This window comes from Enhydra lutris, unplaced genomic scaffold (assembly GCF_002288905.1).
Source record: "Enhydra lutris kenyoni isolate GAN:26980312 unplaced genomic scaffold, ASM228890v2 scaffoldscaffold5, whole genome shotgun sequence".
NCBI lineage: Eukaryota > Metazoa > Chordata > Mammalia > Carnivora > Mustelidae > Enhydra > Enhydra lutris.
Window position 1 is genome coordinate 51,857,347 of NW_019154089.1, and position 24,148 is coordinate 51,881,494.

General features: G+C 44.6%; 1 protein-coding gene across 4 annotated transcripts in view; it reads right to left on the reverse strand.

Annotated features, from left to right (window-relative positions):
• Window positions 1-8,100: 8,100 nt before the first annotated feature.
• The window catches only part of LOC111141167 (retinoic acid induced 14), a 147,980-nt gene continuing 131,932 nt past the window's right edge, over window positions 8,101-24,148 (reverse strand). For 2 of the 4 annotated variants that reach the window (XM_022493532.1, XM_022493533.1), the window contains exons 11-18: window positions 23,717-23,803; window positions 22,725-22,811; window positions 20,282-20,339; window positions 17,204-17,322; window positions 15,000-16,535; window positions 13,722-13,871; window positions 10,612-10,677; window positions 8,101-10,022 (exon numbers count right to left, since the gene is read on the reverse strand). In XM_022493532.1, the coding sequence (XP_022349240.1) occupies window positions 9,945-10,022; window positions 10,612-10,677; window positions 13,722-13,871; window positions 15,000-16,535; window positions 17,204-17,322; window positions 20,282-20,339; window positions 22,725-22,811; window positions 23,717-23,803 (2,181 nt within the window). In that variant the 3' untranslated portion in view covers window positions 8,101-9,944. The remainder of the gene's footprint in view (window positions 10,023-10,611; window positions 10,678-13,721; window positions 13,872-14,999; window positions 16,536-17,203; window positions 17,323-20,281; window positions 20,340-22,724; window positions 22,812-23,716; window positions 23,804-24,148) is intronic. The other 2 variants (XM_022493535.1, XM_022493536.1) reach the window with 2 other exon arrangements.

Below are 24,148 nucleotides of genomic sequence, written 5' to 3' on the forward strand. Positions count from 1 at the left end.
CTGCCAAGAACTACAAGTCAGAGTGGCTTTAGGGAAAAAAAGACTTAGAAGTCTATTTTCTCTCTGTAGGAGGCTATTAACATTAAATTGAAACTGCCCAAATATATAACCCATCTGAAATAAATAAACAGACTTCCCACACTCATGTACAGAGATACCTAGAAGGCAGAAATTAAAGGCATTTGTCATATTAAAACTCTGAATTAAATTTCTTTCTCCTAATTTCTATTCCTGTACATCCAAAATCCTTGACTTTTTTTTTTTTTTAACCCCCTGAAAGCCACTATATTTAGAACTCCCAATTCATCAAGACTGTGTTCTCCTGGGACATCTGGGTGGCTCAGTGGGTTAAAGCCTCTGCCTTTGGCTCAGATGATCTCGGGGTCCTGGGATGGAGACCCGCACCGGGCTCTCTGCTTAGCGGGGAGCCTGCTTCCTCCTCTCTCTCTGCCTGCCTCTCTGCCTACTTGTGATCTGTCTGCCATATGAATAAATGACATCTTTAGGGGGGAAAAAAAAAGACTATGTTCTCCTACTTAAGTCAGATATTGTTTCTGCCGGATGGAACCAAGCAAAGCAACTAGTTCAAAGCATCAAATGAACCATAGCCAGTGTATCAGTAAATTCTCCCTGTCCCTAGGGCCATCCCACTATTAATAAGAAGTCCTAGTTAAGGAACACACATGCGTCTATTTGGGTATTGTCCATAGCTGATGGGGGAAATGACTGAAACCTCAGGACAAAAATCTTATTTATAATTATTTGCAAAATTCAGTTCTCACAGCTCTCCCTATCACTTAAATCAAATCTAAACCGAATGCATAGTTATGTACTGACCATCAACACCCACCAAGTCGCTCTTCATTTCACCCTGCAGAATCATTTCCACCTGAGCTCTCAGTAGCTCTTACACAGGCTCCAGAACATCCACAATCCAAACACCAGAAGATTAATTTCTCTTTCTAATCTCTACTTTAAAAACTATGGCCAGGGGCGCCTGAGTGGCTCAGTGAGTTAAGCCTCTGCCTTTGGCTCAGGTCATGATCTCAGGGTCCTGGGATCCAGCCCTATATGGGGCTCTCTGCTTAGCGGGGAGCCTGCTTCTCCCTCCCCTCTGCCTGCCTCTCTGCCTACCTGTGATCTCTCTCTTTGTCAAATAAATAAATAAAATCTTAAAACAAAAAACAAAAAACAAAACAAAACAAAAAAACTATGGCCAGGGCGAGGAGTTTTGCGTTCTCAACCTCCTAAATTCTGTTCTGTGACATGCCATATGGCCCTGAATAAATTATAACACCAAACTTTGGCCCCTCTCTCAAATGCAAATCGCTTCCTTCTTCCTTTCCCCGCAACTTCGTAAACCCAGACGCCACATTCTGAGCCCCAGGCGAGCATCCCGAGTCTTCTTTCTTGCGGGTGGTGCCCCCTTCACAGAGGCTCCAACTGGAAACGCACCCGCGGGGAGAAGTGAGGCAGCGGCTGGGCTGCCCCGCCGGCCGAGGGCAGAGAAGCCACGCCCCGGAACTAGCCTTTCCGGATCCCTCTGCCGAGAGCTCGGCTTCCTTGCGCGGCGTCCGTGTCCTGGCTTCAGCGGACTTCGTTTAGGGCGCCGCCGCACAGGTGCGTGGCGGAAGCGAGGCTCTCTGCGCGGTAGGCCTGGCGCGCCGGCAGCCCAGGTTCAGGCTTGGGAGATAATGGGGTTGCCATGGGAACGGAACGCCGCCGGCAGACTCGGGAGCGTCGGTGCCAGTAGCCATGGCGACGCGGGGCACTTCCGGTCCGGAAAATCTCGGGCCGCTCCCGGGCGCTTTGGGACCATCCCGGGCGCTTACGCCGCACCCTAGGCTTTCCGGTCTCCGCGGGCGGCACGCTCGCACAGTGGAGCTCGTCGCCAAGTTTCCCTTTGCTCCGGTTGCGTCGTCCGCTGCTGTTTTTCTGAAAGGGTCTTTAGCTTTCAGGCACGAAGATATAGGAAGAGGAGCGAAATCCCGTCTCAGGATAGAAGAGGGCGCAGGGCTCCACGACCCCACTTACGTAAAGCTGCGGCGTACGGGACTAAATGGGCGCCCCTTTCGGCGCCCCTTCGCGCACCGTGCATCCCCGAAGTCCCCCAGGTGTTCTGGCTCTCCGGACTGGAGAGGAAAGGCCCCGAGGTAACTGTTGATGGTGTCAGCACCGTCTGTGTTGCCTCTCCCGGTAAGTTCTGAGCTACGCTTGATCAGGAAAGTGGGAGTGCAAGAAATGAATAGTTTGAGCAATGGGCCACTAATTCAGCTACTGATTAGCAGTTCCAACAATATTCTCGGGGGGTGGGGCACATTGGGCAAGCACCACATAGCCCTAATTTTTGCAGCATGTATTCTTAGACCATTCCTCTTCAGGAGCCTGAAGTGCACAATGATGATAATTCAGATTTGACGGGTGCAGGGCAGTTGGGGCCAGTACCCAAACCAACAGTACCACTTCTGCGGCCTGGTGCCCAAGGGTGAACAGTGAACGAGGGCCCTATGACAAGTCAAGTTGAAGATGGTATGCCCTTGTTAAAAGAAAAGAAAAAAAAAAAAGGCAGGCTCGGTAGAAAGAAGAAAAATATTTGCTAAGAACTTGAAAGGTGGTGTTTACATCTGTTTGTTCTTTCCAGTTCCAGGTTGAAGTTTAATTGCTGTTGATCCAAGACTGCCAAGATAGATTTTCTGCAGTTAGGTTGGAAGTGCTATTTAAATGAGTTTGTTTAAATATCTCTCAAGTGAAACCTGAAGGGCATTGTAACTTATGGTTTAAATCTGTACCCTCAAGATCCTGCACCAAAATTTTAGAAAGATCCCACCCCCTTTATTCTGTTTCCTAAGAGAACTCCCAGCATGGAACAAAGGTGAGAGCCATGAGCTCCACTTCAAGATTGCAGGGCTCTGGTTTTGACTCCATGTGGCCTGGGCCAAATCATAGCTCTGGAGTCTGTTTTCTTGCCCAGACAATGAGAGTATTTGTTAGCACTTGCTTTCCACAACCCCTCCCAGTCCCCAGGATTCTGTGCGGCAAACCGCAGATTTTTGTGAGTATGAACGTATTTAACACATATGGGGATAAAAAGGAAGAACTGGTTTCCTGTTCCCTAACACCGATTCTCCCTTATCCTTGTTAAGTTGGTCTTCATCACCCTGAAAAGTTTTAATGTTCTCATTTTATGAATTGGCTGGGAGGTTTTTTTCTAAGTATATGAAATGTAACTTCTGGTTCCTGAACACCAGCTTCTGCCCATCACTGCGAAGTGAGGTAACAGGACAATCCCTGAATTCCCATTCTAAAAATGACAGTCTGGTTTCAACTCCATTTAATTAGCTTTGACCTTGGGGCGCCTAGGTGGCTCAGTTGGCATTTGCCTTTGACTCAAAGTCCAGGGTTCGAGCCCCACTTCAGGCTCCCTGCTCAGCAGGAAGTCGTCTTCTCCCTCTGACCCTCCTCCCTCTCATGCTCGCTCCCTCTCTCAAATAAATAAATAAAATCTTTTAAAAATAATAATAATTAGCTTTGACCAGAAGCAATTCACCTGTAAAATTAGAGGTCAAATTAAAAAAAAAAAAATGTTAAACTCTTAGAGTTCCAAACCTGTGTGCTGTTTTTTTTTCCTTGCCTTGCCATCTTCACCCTTATATATAAGGTTTATATAAATATAAACCTTAGTTACAGGTAAATGTGCTCTAGGTTTGTTCAGTAACTCTGGAATGGGATGCTGGTAATCTGGGTGGACATTGCCTTTATAGTGTGTTCCCTCACAGTCCCTCACTTGATCCTGAGGTAGAAGAGGCAAGCACTGCTGTTGCAGAATCGCGTAGGAGAAGCATGCGTACAGGGTACTTCTAGATTCTTCCATCCCCAAATAAACTGTGATTAACTCCAAATTATTTTAACTGCAAGAACTGTGAAACTTAACGACAAGGAAACCAAATAAACTTTACTTTGGACTATCTAATTTCTTAAAACACATTTTCTGTCCTCTTAAGACAAGGTTGACACCTTACTTCTGAGTTCCCGTACTACGCCCTCCGCAATCTCATCTTGATGGTCACAATTATATTGGCATTCTCTGAGTTTTTCTTTTTTTAATATTTATTTGACAGAGACAGTGAGAGAGGGAACACAAGCAAGGGGAGCGAGAGAGGAAGAAGCAGGTTTCCCGCTGGGCAGGAAGCCCAATGCTGCGGGGCTTGATCCCAGGACCCAGGGATCATGACCTGAGCTGGAGGCAGATGCTTAACGACTGAGCCACCCAGGTGCCTTCTCTGTGAGTTTCCCACACTCCCCATGCATCTGTCCTTCCACCCCGGAAAAAATGCATGTTGAAGAAGACCTGCTACGTGCCCAGTACTGTTCTAAGTGTTAGGGAAGCAATAGTGAACAGACAGACAAAGATTTTGCTCTTCTGGAGCTTCTAGGTGAAGAAAAACAGGACTACTAGTAAATAGTCTGATATCTCTCCAAGTTAGAAAAAGGCATAGAGCTTGGGAAATAGGCAACAACTTTGTGTGAATTAGAAAAAAAAAGTGACCCTCTTCCTCTATCCAGACCCAGTCCCCTCCTAAGCAGTAAAGCTATGGGAACAGAAGGTGGGCTAGGTTTTAGGACTCCCTTTTAGGACTTTCTCAGCTGGGTAAACCACCTTACATGGAAGTAATAAATTATATGGAGAAAAACAAAGCCAGATAAAGGATCTAGAAAGTATAGGGTATGCTAGCTTCTACAGTGTAGTTAAGGAAGGCTTCTCTGACAAGTTGGTATTGAGTAAATAAAAGGAGCAACCAATACAAATGTCAGGTTTAAGAGCATTCTAAGATAATAGCAAGTACAAAGGCTCTGAGAAAGGAGCAAGTTTGGTGGGTTCAAGGAAGAGCAAAAGGGGCAATTAAGAATGAGAAGGAGACAGAAGAATGGGTCAGCAAAAGAGCAAAGTGTGCAGGGCTCTATAGGCAATCCCTTCCTCTAAATATTCATCCACCCACCCATGAATACTGAATACCTACTGGGTGGTGGGCCATGTCTGATCAGTTGTGAACTCCTTGTAGGCGGTAGTGGTTATGATTTACCCTTGAGCTTTTAGCATTCAGCACAGTGTCTGGCTTATTATTAATGTTCACTAACACTTAAGAAACTTGCAACCATCTTCAGGAACGCTCCAGTAGCAGAGAGTCTGGCCCCTTAGTGTGTCTATCAGTTTCCTATTGCTGCCGTAACCAATGACCACAAACTTCGTGGCTTAAAACAACACAAGTTTATTATGTCCTAGTTCTGGAGGTCGGAAGTCTGCGATGGCTGTCTCTGGGCCAGAGACAAGATGTGGGCAAGGTTGATTCTTTCTAGAGGCTTTCAGGGTGGGGAGGGGGTTGTTCTCTTGCCTTTTCTGGCTTCTAGACCACCTGCGTTCTTGCTTTGTGGCCTCATTTTCCATCTTCAGATCTAGCAGTGTGGCATCTTTAAGTCTCTTGACTCTTGACTCCTCTTGCTTTACACTGTTAACACCGCCTCTCAGTGTATTTAACCTGACTTGATTTGCTTAGGTTTAAAAACATCCGGAAGTGACGTAGGGAGCACTTCCTACCTATCCTTCTCCTGTTCAGAAGCTCCCATTATTTGGCGGGGTCTCGCTCCTTTCTCTCCCATACACATTCCCATTTGTAATCCAGTACATCCCCTCTTAGGACTTGAATATCCTGTTTATTCCCATCTGGGGGCTTGGTTTATAATGAACGTGCAGGAGTATCTTCCCTCCACTCACCTCTTTCTCTTGGGGACTAACTCTTCAGAGGAGCCTCTCCATCTGCTGGAACCCGCATCGATTGCTCTCTCAACCCAGGGGCTCCAGTGGCCTACTTCCTGCAACCATTACCGTTGAGCTCCTATCCTTGGACTGTTTCACAGATAGGCAACTCTCATGCTTGAGTTCTTGGCCCTGAGCGGAGCATAAATTGCTCCTCTGAATGCCTTGGTCTGTTGCTTTGCCCAGCAACCCCCTCTTTGCCTTGCAGTTGACCTTTTAACTTTGCTCACAAAGCAGCACCCCAGTCTTTGCTGGAGAGTTTGTGCTGCTGTCAGCACCCCGCATTCCAGCTCTGCCACGTTGCGCGGGGTTGTGCTGACATGTTCTGCGAGCATTTCCCCCACACACAGCATGTCATGTGTTTATCTGAAGATGGGTGGGTTTAATTATTAAAGGCTTTGCAGTCTGTCTTCAAGTTTATGTAAGGAAAACAAATAGATGAGTCTTACTCCACCAATGTGAAGAAAAAGGCCAGTCTTTCTCACACGCTGTGATGACGCAGGCACTTTTTTCCCCTTTTTTTCTTTGCATTCTTGTACCACATGATGGATATTATTGCAGAATTAGGTGTGTGTGCCGACGGAGAACAACCAGAATCTCTCCAAGATAATTTAAGGTTTTTGTTTGTTTGTTTGTTTTACATAAGCTCTCCCCGCAACATGGGGCTTGAACTCACCACCCCGAAGAGCCACATGCTGTACCAACTGAGCCAGCCAGGGACCCCTTAAGTATCTTTTGAAGTATGGTCCAGAAGAGTGTATAAAGTATGCTTCTATATTTAAAGGGCAACGCTAAATACATGCCTACAGATACAGACAGACATGCAATGTCTCAGGTGATCCAAGAAACGGAACAGCTGTTGCCTCTGGAGAGGTGAACCAAGGATTGGGAGAAGAAAGATTTATTTTCAGTGTATTTCTGTTGACATCTAGTCATCAAGCCTTGGGAGTTTCTTTTCCTACCCCAGCTTCGGTATGAAGCATTTCTTTCTATTTAAGAAGACTGGTTTGGGGGTGCCTGGGCAGTTCAGTCGGTTAAGTGGCTGCCTTCGGCTCAGGTCATGATCTGGGGGTCCTGGGATCAAGCTCCCTGCTCAGCGAGGAGCCTGCTTCTCCCTGTCCCTCTGCCCGCATCTCCCTTTGCTTGTGCTTTCCCTCTGTCAAATAAATTAAAAAAAAAAAAAAAAAAGACTAGTTTGGGTGTAGCTTGGTTAAGTGCCCAGCTGAGTTGTGGTGTTTCTCCAAGAAATCATCTGAGTTGAACAGCTGGCCTCTGTTGAAGTAAGTTCTCACGGGGTGCATGCACTTGGTACACATAAAATAGTTAATAACTTCATGTGCCATTGGCATTGTTTTCATGGATTTCTTTTGTCTTTCCGTGGTTGGGGGGGGCATTCAAGGTCCAATTAAGCATGTACGGTGTGTAGTGACGAGAGCTGAAGTCGGTGTGGGAGAACCGTGTTGTGAGTGAAGGGAGATGGCCCGTTGTATTATGATGAAGAATGTTAGCTACTTAAATAATTGCACCCATTTCATTGTCATTTGGGTTTTTTTTTTTTTTTAGATATATTTATCCATTTTTAGAGTGGGGGAGGGACAGTGGGAGAAAATCTCTCAAGCAGACTGCCCGCTGAGCAAAGAGTCCAATGTAGGGCTCCATCCCACAACCCATGAGATCATGAACTGAGCCAAAACCAGGAGTCAGACGCTCAATGGACTGAGTCACCCAGACGCCCCATCATTTGCTGTTTTAATTATGACTCAACCTGTGAGAATTCACCCTCAAGAGTTCTTTAAGGAATGAATTATCCTTGTAATGTGATAGTTGATAGAAGGTATTTGGCTTATTTTTTTTTTTTAGCATGTGCGTGTATTGCCTTTTCCAAAAAGGAAAAGGAAAGAAGAGAAAAAAACAATCTAGCAGAAGCTTTTGAATGGTTACAAAGACTGCAGACACCCGAGAGGCAGTTTTGAACTGAAGAGCCATGAGACAGCTGTGCACTAGGGGCTGAGCTTGGGGCCGAGGTGCTAATCACCGGACCTAAAATAAGGGTCCTCCTGGGTTATCTGGGTGGGCGCCATGTAATCAGAGGGGTCGTCTAAAGTGGATGGGGGAGTCCAAGTCCGAGATTAAAGATGCTATGCCACAGCAAGGAGGTGACAGAGGACCACTGCCTGCCACTGCGTGTGACTTGGGCAAAAAACACCATCACACCCCAGCGCTACTGACCCACTCCTCGGGAGCCCCATACATATGCTCATGAATGTACCAAAACTCAACAACAGAGATGCAAAATGAAACAAAGTTTATTTTCTGCAATACCTTCTGTAAATTACAAAGGCAAAAATGCTAAACTACAGCATATAGCTTTTCAGTATTTAACCGGAGTACTTATAATAAATATGCATCCTGAAACAAGATGAAAGGCTACACTTTGTCAGGCATCCTACAAAATGTCTCAAGTTTTATACTCTGCAGCATTTCTGCACGGGGGCAGGAGTGGGGAGGGCTGCTTGTATTAAGGGCTGTGACAAAAAGTCCTTTTCACATTTCTTTGGAGCATTTTCGAAACGGCTGAACTATAAACAACTTTAGAAAAGTAACACCAAGCTTGAAAGCCATTTCTGCTTTGCTGTCCTTGGTCCTCGTCCAATAGAGATGAACACATCCTCCCAAACAGCCAAGCACCCTGTGCGCCCAGGCGGCCCTACGGTGCGTGGAGCACTGTCAGGCCAGGCCTCTGCCCCTTCAGTTACACACTTCGGAGCGGTCTGTGCTTGGCCGACATCCCTCCTTAACAAAAATGCCATAAGGAGCTGCAGGCAAGTTCAAACACTTTTAACCTGAAAGTAAAGTGAACAGAAATAACCCCCCCCCCCCCACACACACACAACATTTGCTCTGCACCATCATGTGTACCGTATGGGGATTCTCAGTTTCAACACTGGAAAAGAGATCGGTACTAACGGTCCCTCCCGAGATCGTTTATGGGCGCTGGTAATGCTGGGGCATTCAAAGATACGGGGTAAAAGGGAGGGTTTACCGTATTCAGAAATGTGCTACAGTTCTAAGGACACAATGGCAGAAAGTCTAGGGATACCGGTGGCAGCTCACGTAGAGTTTGGAATAGGAATAAATACATAACCACCCCTGGCTATAGCGGAAAACTCTGAAGAAAGAGGCTTTAAAAAAAGTTGCAAGCATGGTTACCTAAAAATACTTTGTTAATAGAGTCTAACAGATTTTGCTTATTTGGGGGTTTAGCTATGAAAACATCTTTAAGAGCCAATAAAAATATTGTAAAGAAAAAAACAACACTTTTAAAAAATTGAGGTTAAGAACCATGAGGCATTTCCTTTGTCTGTAAACACGCAGTTTACTGTCCCTTGTTGAAACACCAATGTCTGGATTCCTGAGCTTCACGGATAACAGCAGGAGGCCAGTTTGCATAGAAAATCTGCAATATGTCAACAATTTGCTAAAAAGAACTTCTCAGGACAATCGGCTTTTGTTCTTCAGCTTCGGATTTGAGTGAACAGGGCTCACCACACCGTGGGACCTGGGACCGAGGAGCAGCGGGCAGCGCGATGAGCTTTCTAAGGCAGATGGGGGGGGAATGACAGAATGAGATTTAAAATCCACAGGATATCATGATAAAGGCTCTTCAGCGTGCATGCCACAGAACTAGAGCCAGACTAATTGGGTCGGAAGTTGAATCGTGTTTTAGGATTGGAAACCAAAGGCAAGAAGAGCCCCCGCCGGTGCTGAACGCCTCGGCCTGAATGCGGGAACAAAGGCAACAAAGGCCGTCAGCTGGTCAGCCACCGAGGGGGGCGCCCACTGGCCAGCACCAGGACCAGACCCCCTGGGTGTGGCTGACCCCAGCTCTGGAATCTGAAGGGCTAACACGGTGTGTCACCTGTGCTGCTCTGAAGTCTCTGAGCGGTTCTGAGGAGGACAGTCTTCTCCGGGGCCTCAGAAAGTCTTCAGAAAGCTGCCTTTGGAAAGGGAAAAAGCTCTGCGAGGCCGCGGTGCGGACCACGAGTGAGCACAATGGCAGTGGTTGTCAACAACTCCAGATCTAACACAAAGATGGACAACAAGGGGGCAGTGCCCTGCCAAGGAATCCATTTTACTTCTTCTGGGACTGGTTTTTACACATGGTAAGGATTTGCTTCAGTACTTTCTGGACATCTTCATCCATCTGGCCCTAGGAAATGCAACCAAAAGACAATCATTAGAATCGAAGTTGAGTCCTGGCAGTCTCCCCTAGGGAATGAGATGGCTGGCTGAGATGAAGCCCTTGGCTTTCCCCCCAGATCATCCAAATCCAAAGGAATGTTAGTCCTATCAATTCGCACATTTCTGTGCGGGACTGAGAGAGAGAGGGCCCTGTGCTTTTCCCCTCTGGAGGCTGATGAGGCTGGGTCTACCAGACCCACCAGCAAAGGGTTTCTGGGTCTCAGCTGCAAATGTGAGCCCAGCTAGCCAAGCTGCCAAGAGTCATGGGGGTGAGACCGTGCTGACAGCTGTGAGAATACGGGCGTGCCTGAAAACGAAGCCTGGGCTGCTGCTGCTGGTGGGGGTAACAGCCCCTTCCTCCTCCATTTCTCAACAAATGCTGAGGCTACTTTCCAACAATGGCGTCAGGCTCCTGACAAAATCCAAAGCAAAGCAATGAGCTTTTTAAAGCTTCTCAATGTAAACGATTCCCCCCGAATTTTCATTTGTTCTACTAGTTGAATGACAGGAGTCTGGGTGACATCTGCTCTGGTATTTCTTTAGGATATTCAGCATACCTGCACGGCATACAGAAGATGCATTCTGTAAACAGATACGACCTCCTGGTGTTGTTTCTTGCATTCCTGGGAAGAGACATGTGACAGTGTTAAGAGCTTAGGAGACCGTTAAAGAACAAAACCAAAAACCTATGAGAAAGCTGTGGCCAAATGCTACCCAAAGTGATTTCCTTCAGCAAATGCTAGCATATGAGGCTTTTAAAACCATTGTGGGCTCACTGGGTTGTATATTTCTGAATACCTATCGCTATTCTCAGGGAAACATTTGCCGATATTCTTCAGAGGGGAAGAATCAACCTATTTCATATTTTGGCATGTCAACCTTAGAAGAAAATCCGTGAAAAAGTAGTTATTACGTAATCCCACCTTTGTTGCAAAAAATATATGTATACATACTTATGCAAATACACAGTCACATTCACACAAAGTAAATGGTGCAAAGAAACTATCAAATGCAAAAAGGGACCATCTCTGAGTGGCTGGATTATGGACCATTTTTATTTATAGAAACTTTTCCAGAGTCTTCTGTATTTTCCAACTTTTCCACAATAACCAAATATTTATTAATTTTAAAAATCTGTTCTTTTGAAAGGAGCTACTGTTCTGTCCCTATACAGCCAATCATATAGTCCCCCAGGGAGCTCAGTTACTCAGCTGTCAGTGTACAGGTGTACCCCGGAAACAAACAGGGTGGTGGCACCAATCTCAGCTGGTTCCTCAGTACAGCTGTTCATGCTTGTTTCTCCTTGTTGAGCTATTGTTCCAATTCCTCTCAGTAACTGTTTCAAGAATCTTCACTCGGCTCTGAACTTTTCCGAGGAGATGGTTTTCCACGACGAAAATTGAGACTATCATCTACAAATTACTTCCAAAGTCTACAAAAGCCCATCAGTACCCTTCTCACCTCCTTCCTATGAGTGTCGGAATATGAGGTGCCCTTCCTATTCAAGGAGAACCTTGGAAACCTCAGTCCTTTGATGGTCATGCCATTAGAAGGTGGGCTTAGGACCTCCCTGTCATTTCCTCTCAGCTTTTAGATACCTCCACTCAATCTTTTAAAACTTCGTCTTCTGATCACCATCCTCCTTTCCATCCTTGTTTCGGTCATCATTTGGGTGACTGTGATATCCACATGCCTGAGCCACAAACACCTCGGTCTCTCAGTTTCCCCAACGTCCACCTCAATGACTTACTCCTCCTCTTTGCAGCCATGCACTCTCAAAGTCACAGCCCTGTCTCTGTCATTGCATCTGAAATCTTTAAAGAGAGGACCTCACCCTCTGGTCACCAGCTCCTTTCTTTCCAGCAAATCTACTTTAGGCTTCCCCTGCCTCCTGCTATGGTTCTTCGGCCCCATCAGATACCTGGCTCCTTGGTCACTTCTCTAGGCAGCCCACTGAGGTTCAGATTCCATCCCATCACTCCACGGGGACTGTCCCTGCCGAGGCTGCCAAGGGCCATCTAAAAGCCACATCCCATTCCTTGCTGCCTCATACCTATCCCTTCAAGACTCAGCACAAGCATCACATCCTACAGGAAGCCTTTCAAGACATTTCCTCCATATGCCCGGCGCATGCTGGTGCATGCTGGTCTTCTCTCTACCAGTGGAGGCTGACTGAGAATATGGAAAGTCACTGAGTACAAACTCGGTGAAGACGGGAACTGTGTCATATTCACTTTTAGATCATTGGCGCCACATATAATATTCATTAAAGGTGTTGAAAATTGTAAAAATGATTGTATGAACCATCAGCATTTTGTCTACAAGTCTGTGAAAACCACTTCATCAGAAAAATGACCTGCAGAACACAACAGGGAGCCTCTTCCCCTCTCCTGATCACTCCTTCACTGCTAGAGCTGATAACACAAAAAAGCTGGTTTTGTACTCTGGTCAGCCAGTGTAAGGACTGCAGAAACCTGAATTCACCAGTATTAAGTCTGTACTGAAGAAATCCTACATCCCAGGTCCTGCTTGTCAACGAAACTAGTGATAGTCCATGACTTGGCTTCATGTGGAAAATGTAACATCCCATGTCAACTAAAACCTTAAATGCTATGGGAGGTGAAATGGTGGCCCTCCGAAGATGTCCACACTCCAATGGCCAGAACCTGTGGAATATTACTTCTGTGGTGACCAGAACCTTGCAGTTGTGATTAAGTTAAGGATCTCGAGATGGAGGAAAAGTTTATACTGACTATGCAGGTATCCCTTAAGTGTAATCACAAGAGTCCTTATGAGAGAGAAGCAAAAGTGGAGGAGATGGGAGGGCAGAGCCAGAGGTGGAGTGATATGCTTTGAAGCTGGAGGTAGGACCCATGAGCCAAGGAATTTGGGTAGCCTCTAAAAGCTAGCGAAGGCAAGGAAATGGATTCTCCCCTAGAGCTTCTAGAAGGAACCAGCCTTGCTGGTACCTTGCCTTTAGTGAAATAGATTTCACACTTATCTCCAGAATTTTTTTTTTAAGATTTTTATTCATTTGAGAGAGAGAGAGAAGGAGTGTGAGCAAGGGCGATGTGGGGGAGGGGAACGAGCAGAGGGGGAGGGGAGAAGGACAAGAGGACTCTGCTGAGCACAGAGCCCCATGCAGCTCCAGCCCAGGATCCTGTGATCACTACCTGAGCCGAAAACCGAAAGTGACACTTAACTGACTGAACCACCCAGGCACCCCGGGTCTCCAGAATCTTAAGAGCATAGATTCTTGTTTTAAACCAAGTCTGTGCTGGTCTGTTCCAATAGCCATGGGAAATAAATACAGATACGAGAGGACTTTCCCAGGTCAAACAAGGAGAGGGGCCAAGCAGCAGCTTCAGGTGCACAGAGACACACCCATCAGAGGTCCTGGCCCCTAGTAAGTTCTTGCCACTGCCGGACACTGTGGTAGAAAGCCGGAGTGGGGGGCACAATCAGTGGATGCGTAACCACGAGGCCTGCACCACGGTCCTGCCGATTCCTCTCTTCTCAGAGATCCAGGTGACTCACCTTGTTGCAGGCGATGCCTGGGACTCTTCTCCCCCCACCCAGGTGAGCAGGTAACATAATCTGCCTGGCCTGGCTGGCCACCCCCCACCCTCCCACCCCCACCGCAGGCATTGGAGAGAAGCCCACTCACAGCCAGCTGGTTCTGGAGCTGTTTGACCTGCTGCTGCAGCGCCTCGAGCTGCTGACTCTGCCTCTTGGACGAGCTCGCGGAGTAGGAGAGCTGCGAGAGGCTGTTCAGGGCCTCCTTCAACTTGGTGACTTCCTTCGACATCTCACTGATCTGGCGAGAAAGGAAAACTATCAATAGGCAAGAAAGGGCCTGCCGAAGCAAAATTCCAGAGAATTCTAAGCCTTCAACAATGGCCTCTTGTTGGCCTCTGGGACTCGAGACTTTGGAACAGTTTCTTTTTTATTTTTTAAGGAAAGTCCATAAAGTGAAATCGGTAACAAAATCAGCAACCCCACATGGCCCTCTAAGGCCATTATATTCAAATAAGGGCCCCAGATTAAATCTTGTGCTTTGAGGCATGAGGGTAACAAACGCTATGGCACTCATTTCCTTTTTTACACTGAAAGGGGGTATTGTTGAAAAAAGAAATCAGAACCAGGAATGTTGGGCATTCTTTATTTGGAGACAGCTATGTCTTGTTCAGTAGCACTGACACAGGCAGTCAGGAAGCAGTTCTGGGAGCCCTGATTTCTCTGGACATCTTGCTTCAAAGTAGTCACAACTTCTCCCTGCAACCCGGCCTCTGCCTTCCAACTCCCTGCCTCCTTGGCCTTGGAAGCTCTTTTTGAAATCTTCATTATATTAAAGGAATAAATGATCCCCAGTGCTCTGACCAGTGCCCCTCAGAACACCTGACCCAGGGGACCAGGGATGCAGAGGGCATTCAGGCTCCGCACTCTTTTCCGAGGCCCCCTTTGTTTTCCTCCTTCCTCCAAGCCACACCCAGCCGGTGTCTAATCACCTGCTCCCCACACACCCCCTCCTGTCCACCTTTGCCAGTGAGAGCCAAGGAGGGCAGTTCTTCCACTGACTCGGGAAAGCTCCCGGGACTTAGGGAAGCAGGATGAAGTCTGGGAGTATGTGGGTTTCTATATGATGGAAGAACCTGTCTGGGTTCCATGAGCCCTGCCACTAGGCAAAGTTTCTGTAAAATCATTTTAAAAGGGAAAATAGGTGCCACATAGGTGAAATGCTTTAATCTAAGGAGACTGACAGACGACTTGCTTTTTTAAATAGAAATGTCCAACCTACTACTCTTAATGTGGTCATGGGGACAGATGGAGTCACGTGTAGAGCTTTTGTGCCTTCGCAACAGGTCTGTGCTAACCAACACTAAAAACATTAACCAGGGTAAAGGCCTGCTAGCTAGAAACGCAACAGCAACGGAATCTCACCAACCTTCTTGTCTTTATCCTCCTCCAGTCTGGAAGAGCTCTCCGACTGTCTCTTCCTTTCTGCCAGCTCTTCCTGAGCGTCCTGGAGCTGTTGCCGGAGTTCGTCTGCTTCCTGCTCTTTGGCCTTTAAGAGAGCCTGAATATTCTCCTTTTCCCTTTTCGTTTGTGACACCTCGCTTCTCGTCTGGGTGAGCTCCAAATGGGCCTTCTCTTTCTCTTTTACCGAATCCTTCAATTTTGAGGCCAACACACTCACCTCACCTTCTAACGATGACTGGAGCTTTGCGTAGGCGGACCTGGGCACCATGGCGTCGGTCATGGCGGCCTTCTCTTCCAGGAGCTGCTTCTCCAGCCTTGCCACCTCTCCTTCCTTGCTGGCAAGGTGCTCTTTGAGACTGCTGATTTTTTCCTCCATCTCTTTGGTGGTCTCCCGCAGGGTGGTTATCACTTGCAAATGTTCCGTGATGGAGACAGAGTTCTCTTTCTGGGCGTCCACGAGCTGTTTGAGCTGGGTCAACTCATGTAACACCTTCGAGTACTGAGACTTCATTTCGGACAGCGCCTCTTCCGCCTTAGCTCTGGATACGTTCGTCACGTGCAGCAGTTTCTCATGCTCTGCTTTATGGATATAGTCGGCTGTCACGTCTTCTAGAGACTTCCTCTTCCTGTAATCCTCCAGCTCGGCCTGGGCTTCTTTGTACAGCTGGGACAGCTCGCTCACCTGTTTGTTGAGTTCATCTATCATCCTGTTCATGGCCTCTTTCATGTCCCCGGCTTCGTCGCCAGCGTCTTGGGTGACCTGACTCTTCAGGGTATCTTTTAATTTCATGATTTCTTCTTGGGCCTCTTGGTACTTCTCAAACAAAAATGCTTTCTCCTTATTCATGTTCTCAATAACAGAGCAGTATGAGCTTTTCATTTCCTCGTACTCTTCTATAGGAGGCTTAATGACCATATCTTTCTCCCTCTCTACAAGTTTTTCTTCTAACTCTCTCACCTTCTCCTTATTTCTTTCACTTTCTTCCACCGCGTTCTGGAGGTCCTGCTTCAGCACATCTATTTCCTCCTCAGTGATCCTCAGTTCCCGGAGATGCGAATAACTGTCCACACTTTCGGGCGAGACGAGGCCCAGTTTCATCTGCTTCTGCACATTGAGGACTTCTTTCATGGCCTCCTCGTATTTGCTCTGGGTTTCTTTCAGTTTCTGGCTGAGGTCAGAGCCGTTCTCGGAAATCTCCGCACTGTTGACGCACACCAATTCAGCCCTTCTGGACCGGAGCTCGGCCTGGAGCTGCTGCTTCTCTGCTTCGGAGCTCTCCAGCCTCTTCTGCAGGTCCTGCAGGATCTCTTGTAGTTGCTGAATTCGGCCATCGCCGTCGAGAGTGGATCTACTCGCAGACTGTGGTAAGGCAGGGGGAAATGATTTGGAGTCTGAGGGAGAGGTGTCTCTGGGTTTGCCTAGGGGTGGGGCCAAGTCTGTCTGAGTGGAATGGTAGGAGTCAAAGCTCACATCTGCTTCTGCCTCCTTGGGTGATTTGGCCTGGGAAAAAAGGCAAGAAGGACATGGCACCAAAGATGGAGTCAGATGAGCAAGCAACGGGAAGGAGAGAACAAATCCAGAGCTTCCATATGGGAGAATTGCAGGGTCCCTTTTATACTCGTGCCCCGTGACAAAATACGGTCCGGGACATGAGAGGCAGATTAATGACACGAAGCTTATTCTGTGCTCTATTAGGACTGCTGATGTGTGCCACTTTCAAAACACAAGATTTGTGTTGGCTCTAAAGCCTCTGACTCATAATTTTTCCTTTGCTTCTCATATTATTGCAGTTACCAAAAGGGGAAATGGGCACAAGTACAGCTCGTTCTTACTGAAGATCTTAAATCTGCTAAATGATCAGCTCTACTACATGAATGGGTAATTACACGCGCACAAGCACACATATACATGTATGTCATCTATAAAACAGACTAAGTATATAATCATATATAATTGGCCAATTTAGCAATTTACAGAAAGGGAGTTAATGAATACCTCCTCTTTCAACAAAGACATAATTTGAAACTATGAAATACTTGAGGCTAACTATATTTAAAAAAAAGAAGAAACTACTGGGGATGTTTAAAACAAAGTATCATCTGACTAACCTGAAAAAAACCCATAGTCTGACCCTACAAAGAGTCCGTGGTAGCAATCTCTGTACCCACCTGTAATTTATCCTGTAATTCCTTATTGTGCAAGGTAAGAGAAGCGACTTTTGCTTGCAACAGGGCAAGAAGATCTTGTTGGTCAGCTTCAGAACTTACATCCAATAAGCTATCAGCACCTTGGAAAAGTGAAAAGCAATTTACAATAATATTTTAAAAAATCAAACCAGTCTTTCTCTAACCTTTCTCTAACCAAGTGGTTTTCTACCTAATCCAGGGCTTCTTTCTGGTCCTGACGATGAATGAAAGCCCCTAGCTTCCAGGTAAATGAACAGCAACTCTCAGGTCCTGGGCTTTCATTCCTGTGGACTTCCCAGCACAGGACCAGATGCCTGGAGGCATCATAAGCTCATCTGAAAACTGATGGGATTTGCTCATACATTTTCCATTCACCTGATTAAGCGTCATATCTCGGTTGTTTTTTGTTCCTCCCATGCCTAGTAAGTCCCATTTCTGTGAATCCTTTCAGAAATATCCTGGTTCACTTTTTATCCCTACCACTGTTCCTCTAGTTCAAACTTTATCACCTGGCTCGAAAACCCTGCAAACAGCCCAGAAACAACAAAGCACGCGCACGCTCTCGCGTGTCCCCCCACCCAATAGTAAAAATAGAGCCTTGCCCAGGCTAATCTTCCTGAAACATGTTTTGATAGGGTCAGTCCTGTGGTTCAAGTGCTTTAATCACTCTCTCTCTCTAGAATTAATCTCCAGACTCCTTCCTCTGGGTTAATGTCTCCATCATCTGGTGCCAGCGTACTTTTTCAGGCATATGGCCCATGATCTCTATTAACACATCTTCCTCAGATTCTAACTTCCCATCATCCCCCTCTAGATTCTCAACACAAGGTTGCTGTTGTAATTCTTCCTGCAGATGACTGCCCCTGCAGCATCTCATTTGGCTAGGTCACTTGTCGGCAAGGTCACTTGTCGGCATCTTTCAGGACCCACGTCAAACTTTGCCTCTTCCTCACGGCATTGGATGACCTGATGACTGGGGGCCCCACCATGAAACGGTCTGCTCTGAATCCCACAATCCTACTCTTGGTAGGATTTTTTTTTTTTTTTTTTACATCCTCCTGATTATCATGCTGAAATGGCATCCAAAGCTATGCTACTCAACGTGCTCACTGAGACAAGAACCTTGTTCCAAAATGTCATTCAGCACACCTCCTCCTTCATGCAGTGTTCCTATGGGGAGAAGAAAAGACTACCGGACAAAACAGTGTGCTTAGCAGTATCGCTGGATGGCTTTCTGGTGCAAACTCCTTACTTCCTGTAGACTGGCAACAGCTTACAGACCACCGTCTGAACAGCGCTGACCTACATTCTTCACTGTTATTTTATTATTTTCTCACAGCCATTAAATCCAAAGATGAAAAATTTAATCTTAATTTGGAAGGACGCAAAAAGACATTTCTTCATAGAAATGCTTACTTCAATGTCTGGTGCCTAAACCACAGCTTTATTAAAGAGTCCCCTTGACATAATGTATGGTGAGTTTAGAATAAACCAGAGGACTGAGAGCATGACGATAATTCTAAGCTACAGAAAGTACTTCTCAAATACAATGGAGGAGCACGTGGGCGACTCATTGGTTGAGTGTCTAACTCTTGGTTTCAGCTCAGGTCGTGATCTCAGGGTCCTAAGATTGAGCCCTGCCATCGAGCTCCGGGCTCAACAGGAAGTCTCCTTGAGATTCTCTCTCCCCCTGCCCCTCCCCCTGCTTGCATACACATACTCTCTAAAATAATATTTTTAAGATTTTATTTATTTGAGAGAGAGAGAGAGAGGTGAGAGACAGCATGAGAGGGGAGAAGGTCAGATGGAGCAGACTCCCCATGGAGCTGGGAGCCTAATGCAGGACTCGATCCCAGGACTCTGGGACCACAACCTGAGCCAAAGGCAGTCGCCCAACCAACTGAGCCACCCAGGTGCCCTAAAATAAATTTAAAAAAATAAAATAAAATAAAATAAAATGGATGGTTTTTAAAGAATCCAATGTAACAAGTATTCAATTAACATGGATCAGTGCCAGGATGAGTATTTCTAAATTCTGTAAGCTAAAAGTGCCAAACACATGAAATGCATGATAGGGTTAAGAAAGTGAATGCTGCAGCCAAAGGAGCTTTTGAAATCATTTACGTGACATTTTAAATGGTCTCTGGGGATACTGCACCACATTCTTGGAGAGTAAACCCCTGGGATGGACTCTTAAGGCAATGAATTAAACCCTGTCTTGGTGAAGAGAGTATGATTGTGTGTGAATTCATTAACACTGTGTCTTTGTGTATATCTATTTAAAAACTAAAGTAGGAAAGTTAGACCGTGCAGCCATGGAGGGGCTCAGCTAGCTCTCCCTTCAGTAGATAACCTGCTGCCCACTGGCAAGGAGTGCTGCAAAACAGTGTTTTATTTAAAATGCATAAAAGCGGGGGGGGGGGGGCCTGGGTGACTCAGTCTGATAAGCGAGGGACTCCTGGTTTGCACATAGGTCATGTTCTCAGGATCGTGGGACTGAGCCCCAGGTTGGGTTCTGCACTCAGGGGGAAGTCTGCTTGAATATTCTCTCCCTCTGCACCCCCACTTGCGTATGCACACACACTCTCTCTAAAATAAATACACAAATCTTTAAAATAAAATAAAATGCATAAAAGAGAATACCCAGGGTATTGTAATTTCAGAGCTGATTTTGTAATACACAAATAACCACATGTGGCAGCAGGTCTAATAACTGCCATAGTTCTAGTAAAGAGACAGTAAATGATATTTCCAGATACCCGCAGTAACTGTAAGGTGACATGACATTATCTGTGAATTCTCTCGTTGGAAAGATGGACAAATGAAAACGGATATATATTTTTTCACATCCACGCTTAAGAGACTCCTTAAATTCCAGGTGAAAGCCTCCAGAAGTAGAAGAAGTGTCAGTCTGTGTAGTATTGGCAGCTGTGGGCTGGGAGGGACCCCAGGGTTCTCCGAGCTCCCTGCACTCCCTCCCGGCTTGGCCTTTGCTCTCTTTAAACAGCCATGGACTACGGACCCGTCAAAGGAACAGAAACAGCTGCCCCTTCATCTTACCTGTAGTGCTGTCACTTAGTCTGTCTTTGTTCCCCCGTATAGAACTGATCTCAGCCTGCTGGAACGAAAAATGACTTAAAAGAATATTCCTGACTGCAGTACTCCACAAGAGAAGCAAGCAAATATTCCTCCCTGAACTGACACAGAACAGTTACCCTTCTAGAAAAAGTGAGAACATCCCCAGGAAAGAAAATATTTTAAAATATAAGTGAATAAAAGTGACAATTATCTACTGAGATATGATCTCTAAAATGTTAGGTTCCAGAGCATATAATCTCAAAATATTTTTCGGAAATTTCACTTAATAAGTATAGTACAAATATCTTTTAATAATATTATAATAACTTTATATCTGTGTCTTAAACCTTGAGATGGCAAATAATTACTTTCATAATGAAGTCAAATACAAGTTTCACCTGTCTGGGTAATACATTGATTAAAATACATTAGAAGTACTTTTTTAGCTTTACTTTTTTAATAAATTAACTGCTATTAATGTATGATTATTAATATTTCTAAGAGAAATTGGAGTAAGTAAGACCCCCCGGGGAAGATAAACATAATTTTATAAGGGAATAAAAAGTTTTACAGTCATGGATTGACAATCCCCTGAAGATTTCCTCTAAACCTTTATCCCTGAATATCTGTCTGGTAAATACATTGCAAAAATTCTTGCAACTTCAAAGCCAGGCTTTCATTTCAAAACAAAACACAAGGAGTTGCCAGAAATTACTATGTTTCATTCCGATGAGCCATAGACCTGATAAGAGAGATAAGTTTTCAGCAAAGGAACTTCTGTGAAAGCCCAAATGCTAAAAATAAAGTGGCTCATTTTTGGCAAGCGCTTATCTCTGTAAAAAGCTGTCTTTTCACTTTATAAAAATAGATGTTTAATTTTTAACCACCTTAAGGTACAATAAACGGCATCCACTTAAAGTTTACGGTGTGAGGAGTTCTGGTAGATACACACCCATGGGACCAGCACCGTAATCGAGACACAGAATGTTTCCATCAACTCTACAAGTTTTCTCCTGCTCCAACACAGCCAGTCCCTGCCCACCTATCCCCAGGCAACTGCCGCTCGCCTTTTAGCATGATCGAGAATTCCTGTAAATGGAATGTCATGGGTATGAATTTGTGTCAGGCTTCTTTCAATCAGCACGATGACTTTCAGATTCACCTACATTGCTGCGGGGACAGCTCTGCATTTTTTTATGGCTAGGGAATAATTAATCGTATGGACATATCTCATTATCCTCATCTACTCACTTGCTGACAAACATCTGGATTGTTTCTAGTTTTGGGATATGCGAATAAAGCTAATACAAACATTTGTGTATATAATTTTTTGAGACACACATTTTAATTTCTCTTGGCTAAACATCGATGAGTGGACGGTTAGATCATATGCTGGTGCGTGATCAACTTTTAAACTGTCAGTTTCCCGATTTTGCCACTTTACATTCCTACCAACAGAGTAGGACAATTCTAGTTCTTCCACATCATCACCAACATCTGGTATTTTTAAACTTTAGCCATTCTAAATGGTGTCGCTTTTTATCTTTTGTGTGTGTGCAGGGGGCGGGGAGGCGGCAGCTAAAGAAATGAGTCTTTTTACACTCTACTTCTGAAAATTGTAATTTGTGATACTGTTCTTTGGAATGCGTTGCATCCTTTGAGCCATAATTATATTAGAAGATAGCAAGGTACTAATTGTAAGAACATAACTTTCTTTCCTTTCCTTGTATAGATATTTATCTTAAGAATTTATTAATAAACTTTAAAGTGGGGGAAATGTCATGTTGACAGAATCTTTTTCAAATTGTTGTGCATCCAAGTTCAAAGAAAATTTATCTTTAGTGATTCTTAGATGGGGGAAAGCAATATACAATGATACCACTGCAATTTCATTTTAACAATTACAAATTTTATTTTCTTTCCAAGCCTAATTTCCTAGTGATGGTTAGGTAAACAGATAGTAAATTGAAATATCCTCCCACTTCTACAAATACTTTCCAACAGCAAATATAGAGAATCAGGTAGAATGGATTTTCTAAAATTAATGCACATTAGTTTAAAAAAAACAATTAAAAATATACGATTACTTGTCAATAAGACATCAGAGAATAATCAACATTTCTTTCTTTTTTGATTGGCATTATATCAACTAGATTTAGTAAGAAGACGGGCTATCAGTTTTTATCTTTGTCCCTTTTTTTAAAAGGAAGAAAATTAATTATTACTTAATTAATGTAATTTACTCATTCTACTCTTTCTGTGTGGAGCCCAGGCCAGGAGAAATAACTGAGTGGTGCTTTATGATGAAAAGGTGGTGAACCAATCATTGGGAAGTCTATTCTGTTTTGCCCAATGTTGTCCCACTTAAATCACATCTATTATGTATCTTAAGATTCAAAATTAATTGGACACAGAAGGGAATTACCTTGAATGGTGGTTCAGCAAAAAACACAGATTCCTTTCCCGAAAGTGGTGTTGAAGTTATTGATCTTGGGGAAGACACATCACTCAACTTAAAAAACAAAATGAAAATCACAGATAAAGAATGCTTCTTCAAGGTCTTTTCTTCTCCAGTGCCACAGAATTCACCTACTTAACCAATGCAAATAAATCTAACAGTAACCGTCCTTAGTCTTAATGAATTCAAGGGTATTTTCAACTTAATGCAGCCCCTCAAAGACTTTCTGAAAGTTTGCAGAGTATAACTAAGTAACTCTGCTCCTATAGTCACAAGAAGCAATTTTCAAAACCTATCAAACCTCTGTGGCATGTTGAAAATATTATCAGAGACTATGCTCACATAATTACTATAACTTATCAGAGGAGATATTCCTCTCAACTACTTGAGAGATTTCACAGACATTTGAGCTTCCTCCTCTAGGCAACAGTCACTAAAAGCTCAGAAATGAAAGCCCCTTTTAATATTAGCCAACTTTGCATGTAATTAGAAAGGCAAATATATTTTAGCAGTGTTTTAAGAAAACAACTAAAATTCATCTTCAGTTAACTGCCTCACCAGCTACCCACTCTCCCTGCCATTATTTAAGCTATTAATGTGAGGTCCTAAAAGTAGACTGCGCTTCACTTAAGGAAGCGGTTTCTGTCATAAGATTTTGAGAAACTTCCCTAAAGTTTTTATTGATTTTTATTTTTTTTTTCCTTAAGGCTTTTTAAAAAAGACACTGTTCAATTCCTCAGCCTTGCAATAAATAAGAATCAACATTATTTCCCTACTAATAATAAAAATCCTTCATACCGCTATCTGTGATTTAAAACCAGTATGGAAAACTTCAAATGTGCATTTAAGAGTCAATTCTAAAACATTTCTTTTGGGCCTAAACACAAAATGACAAAATCACAGCTTTCGGTTGTTGTTGGCTTAAGGTTTGTTCACTGTTGGTTTGCTTTTGTCTTTACCTGGGTAGGACTGATAGGAGGTGGTGGAGCTTTGCGTTTTTTTGGAGTTCCACTTCTTTCTGAGCTTATTTTAGAGACTTGATCATGCTGGAAGTTATCACAGTCCAAAGAACGGAGGTGGGTTAGTTCGGTTAGTAAAGTCTGAACAAACAGCTTCATCAAACAAATGAGAAAAACCTCAACAGTTCATGCATTTCTTACTTTATCAAGATCTGACATCTGCTACCAACATAAAAATAAGTAATATGCATGCTCCAAGTGTTCTTCCAGCAGCCCATGCTTTAATAGCGAGAAAATATAAAACACAAGACAAAACCAGATTAAGTTGGTGTAGAGAACTGGGAAAGTGGAAGATGGGGAGCTGTCTGCCCTAGTTTAGAACCCAGAATACATTCCTCGTCTAGCTTCCATCTTGATGCAAAGTGGTGGTAT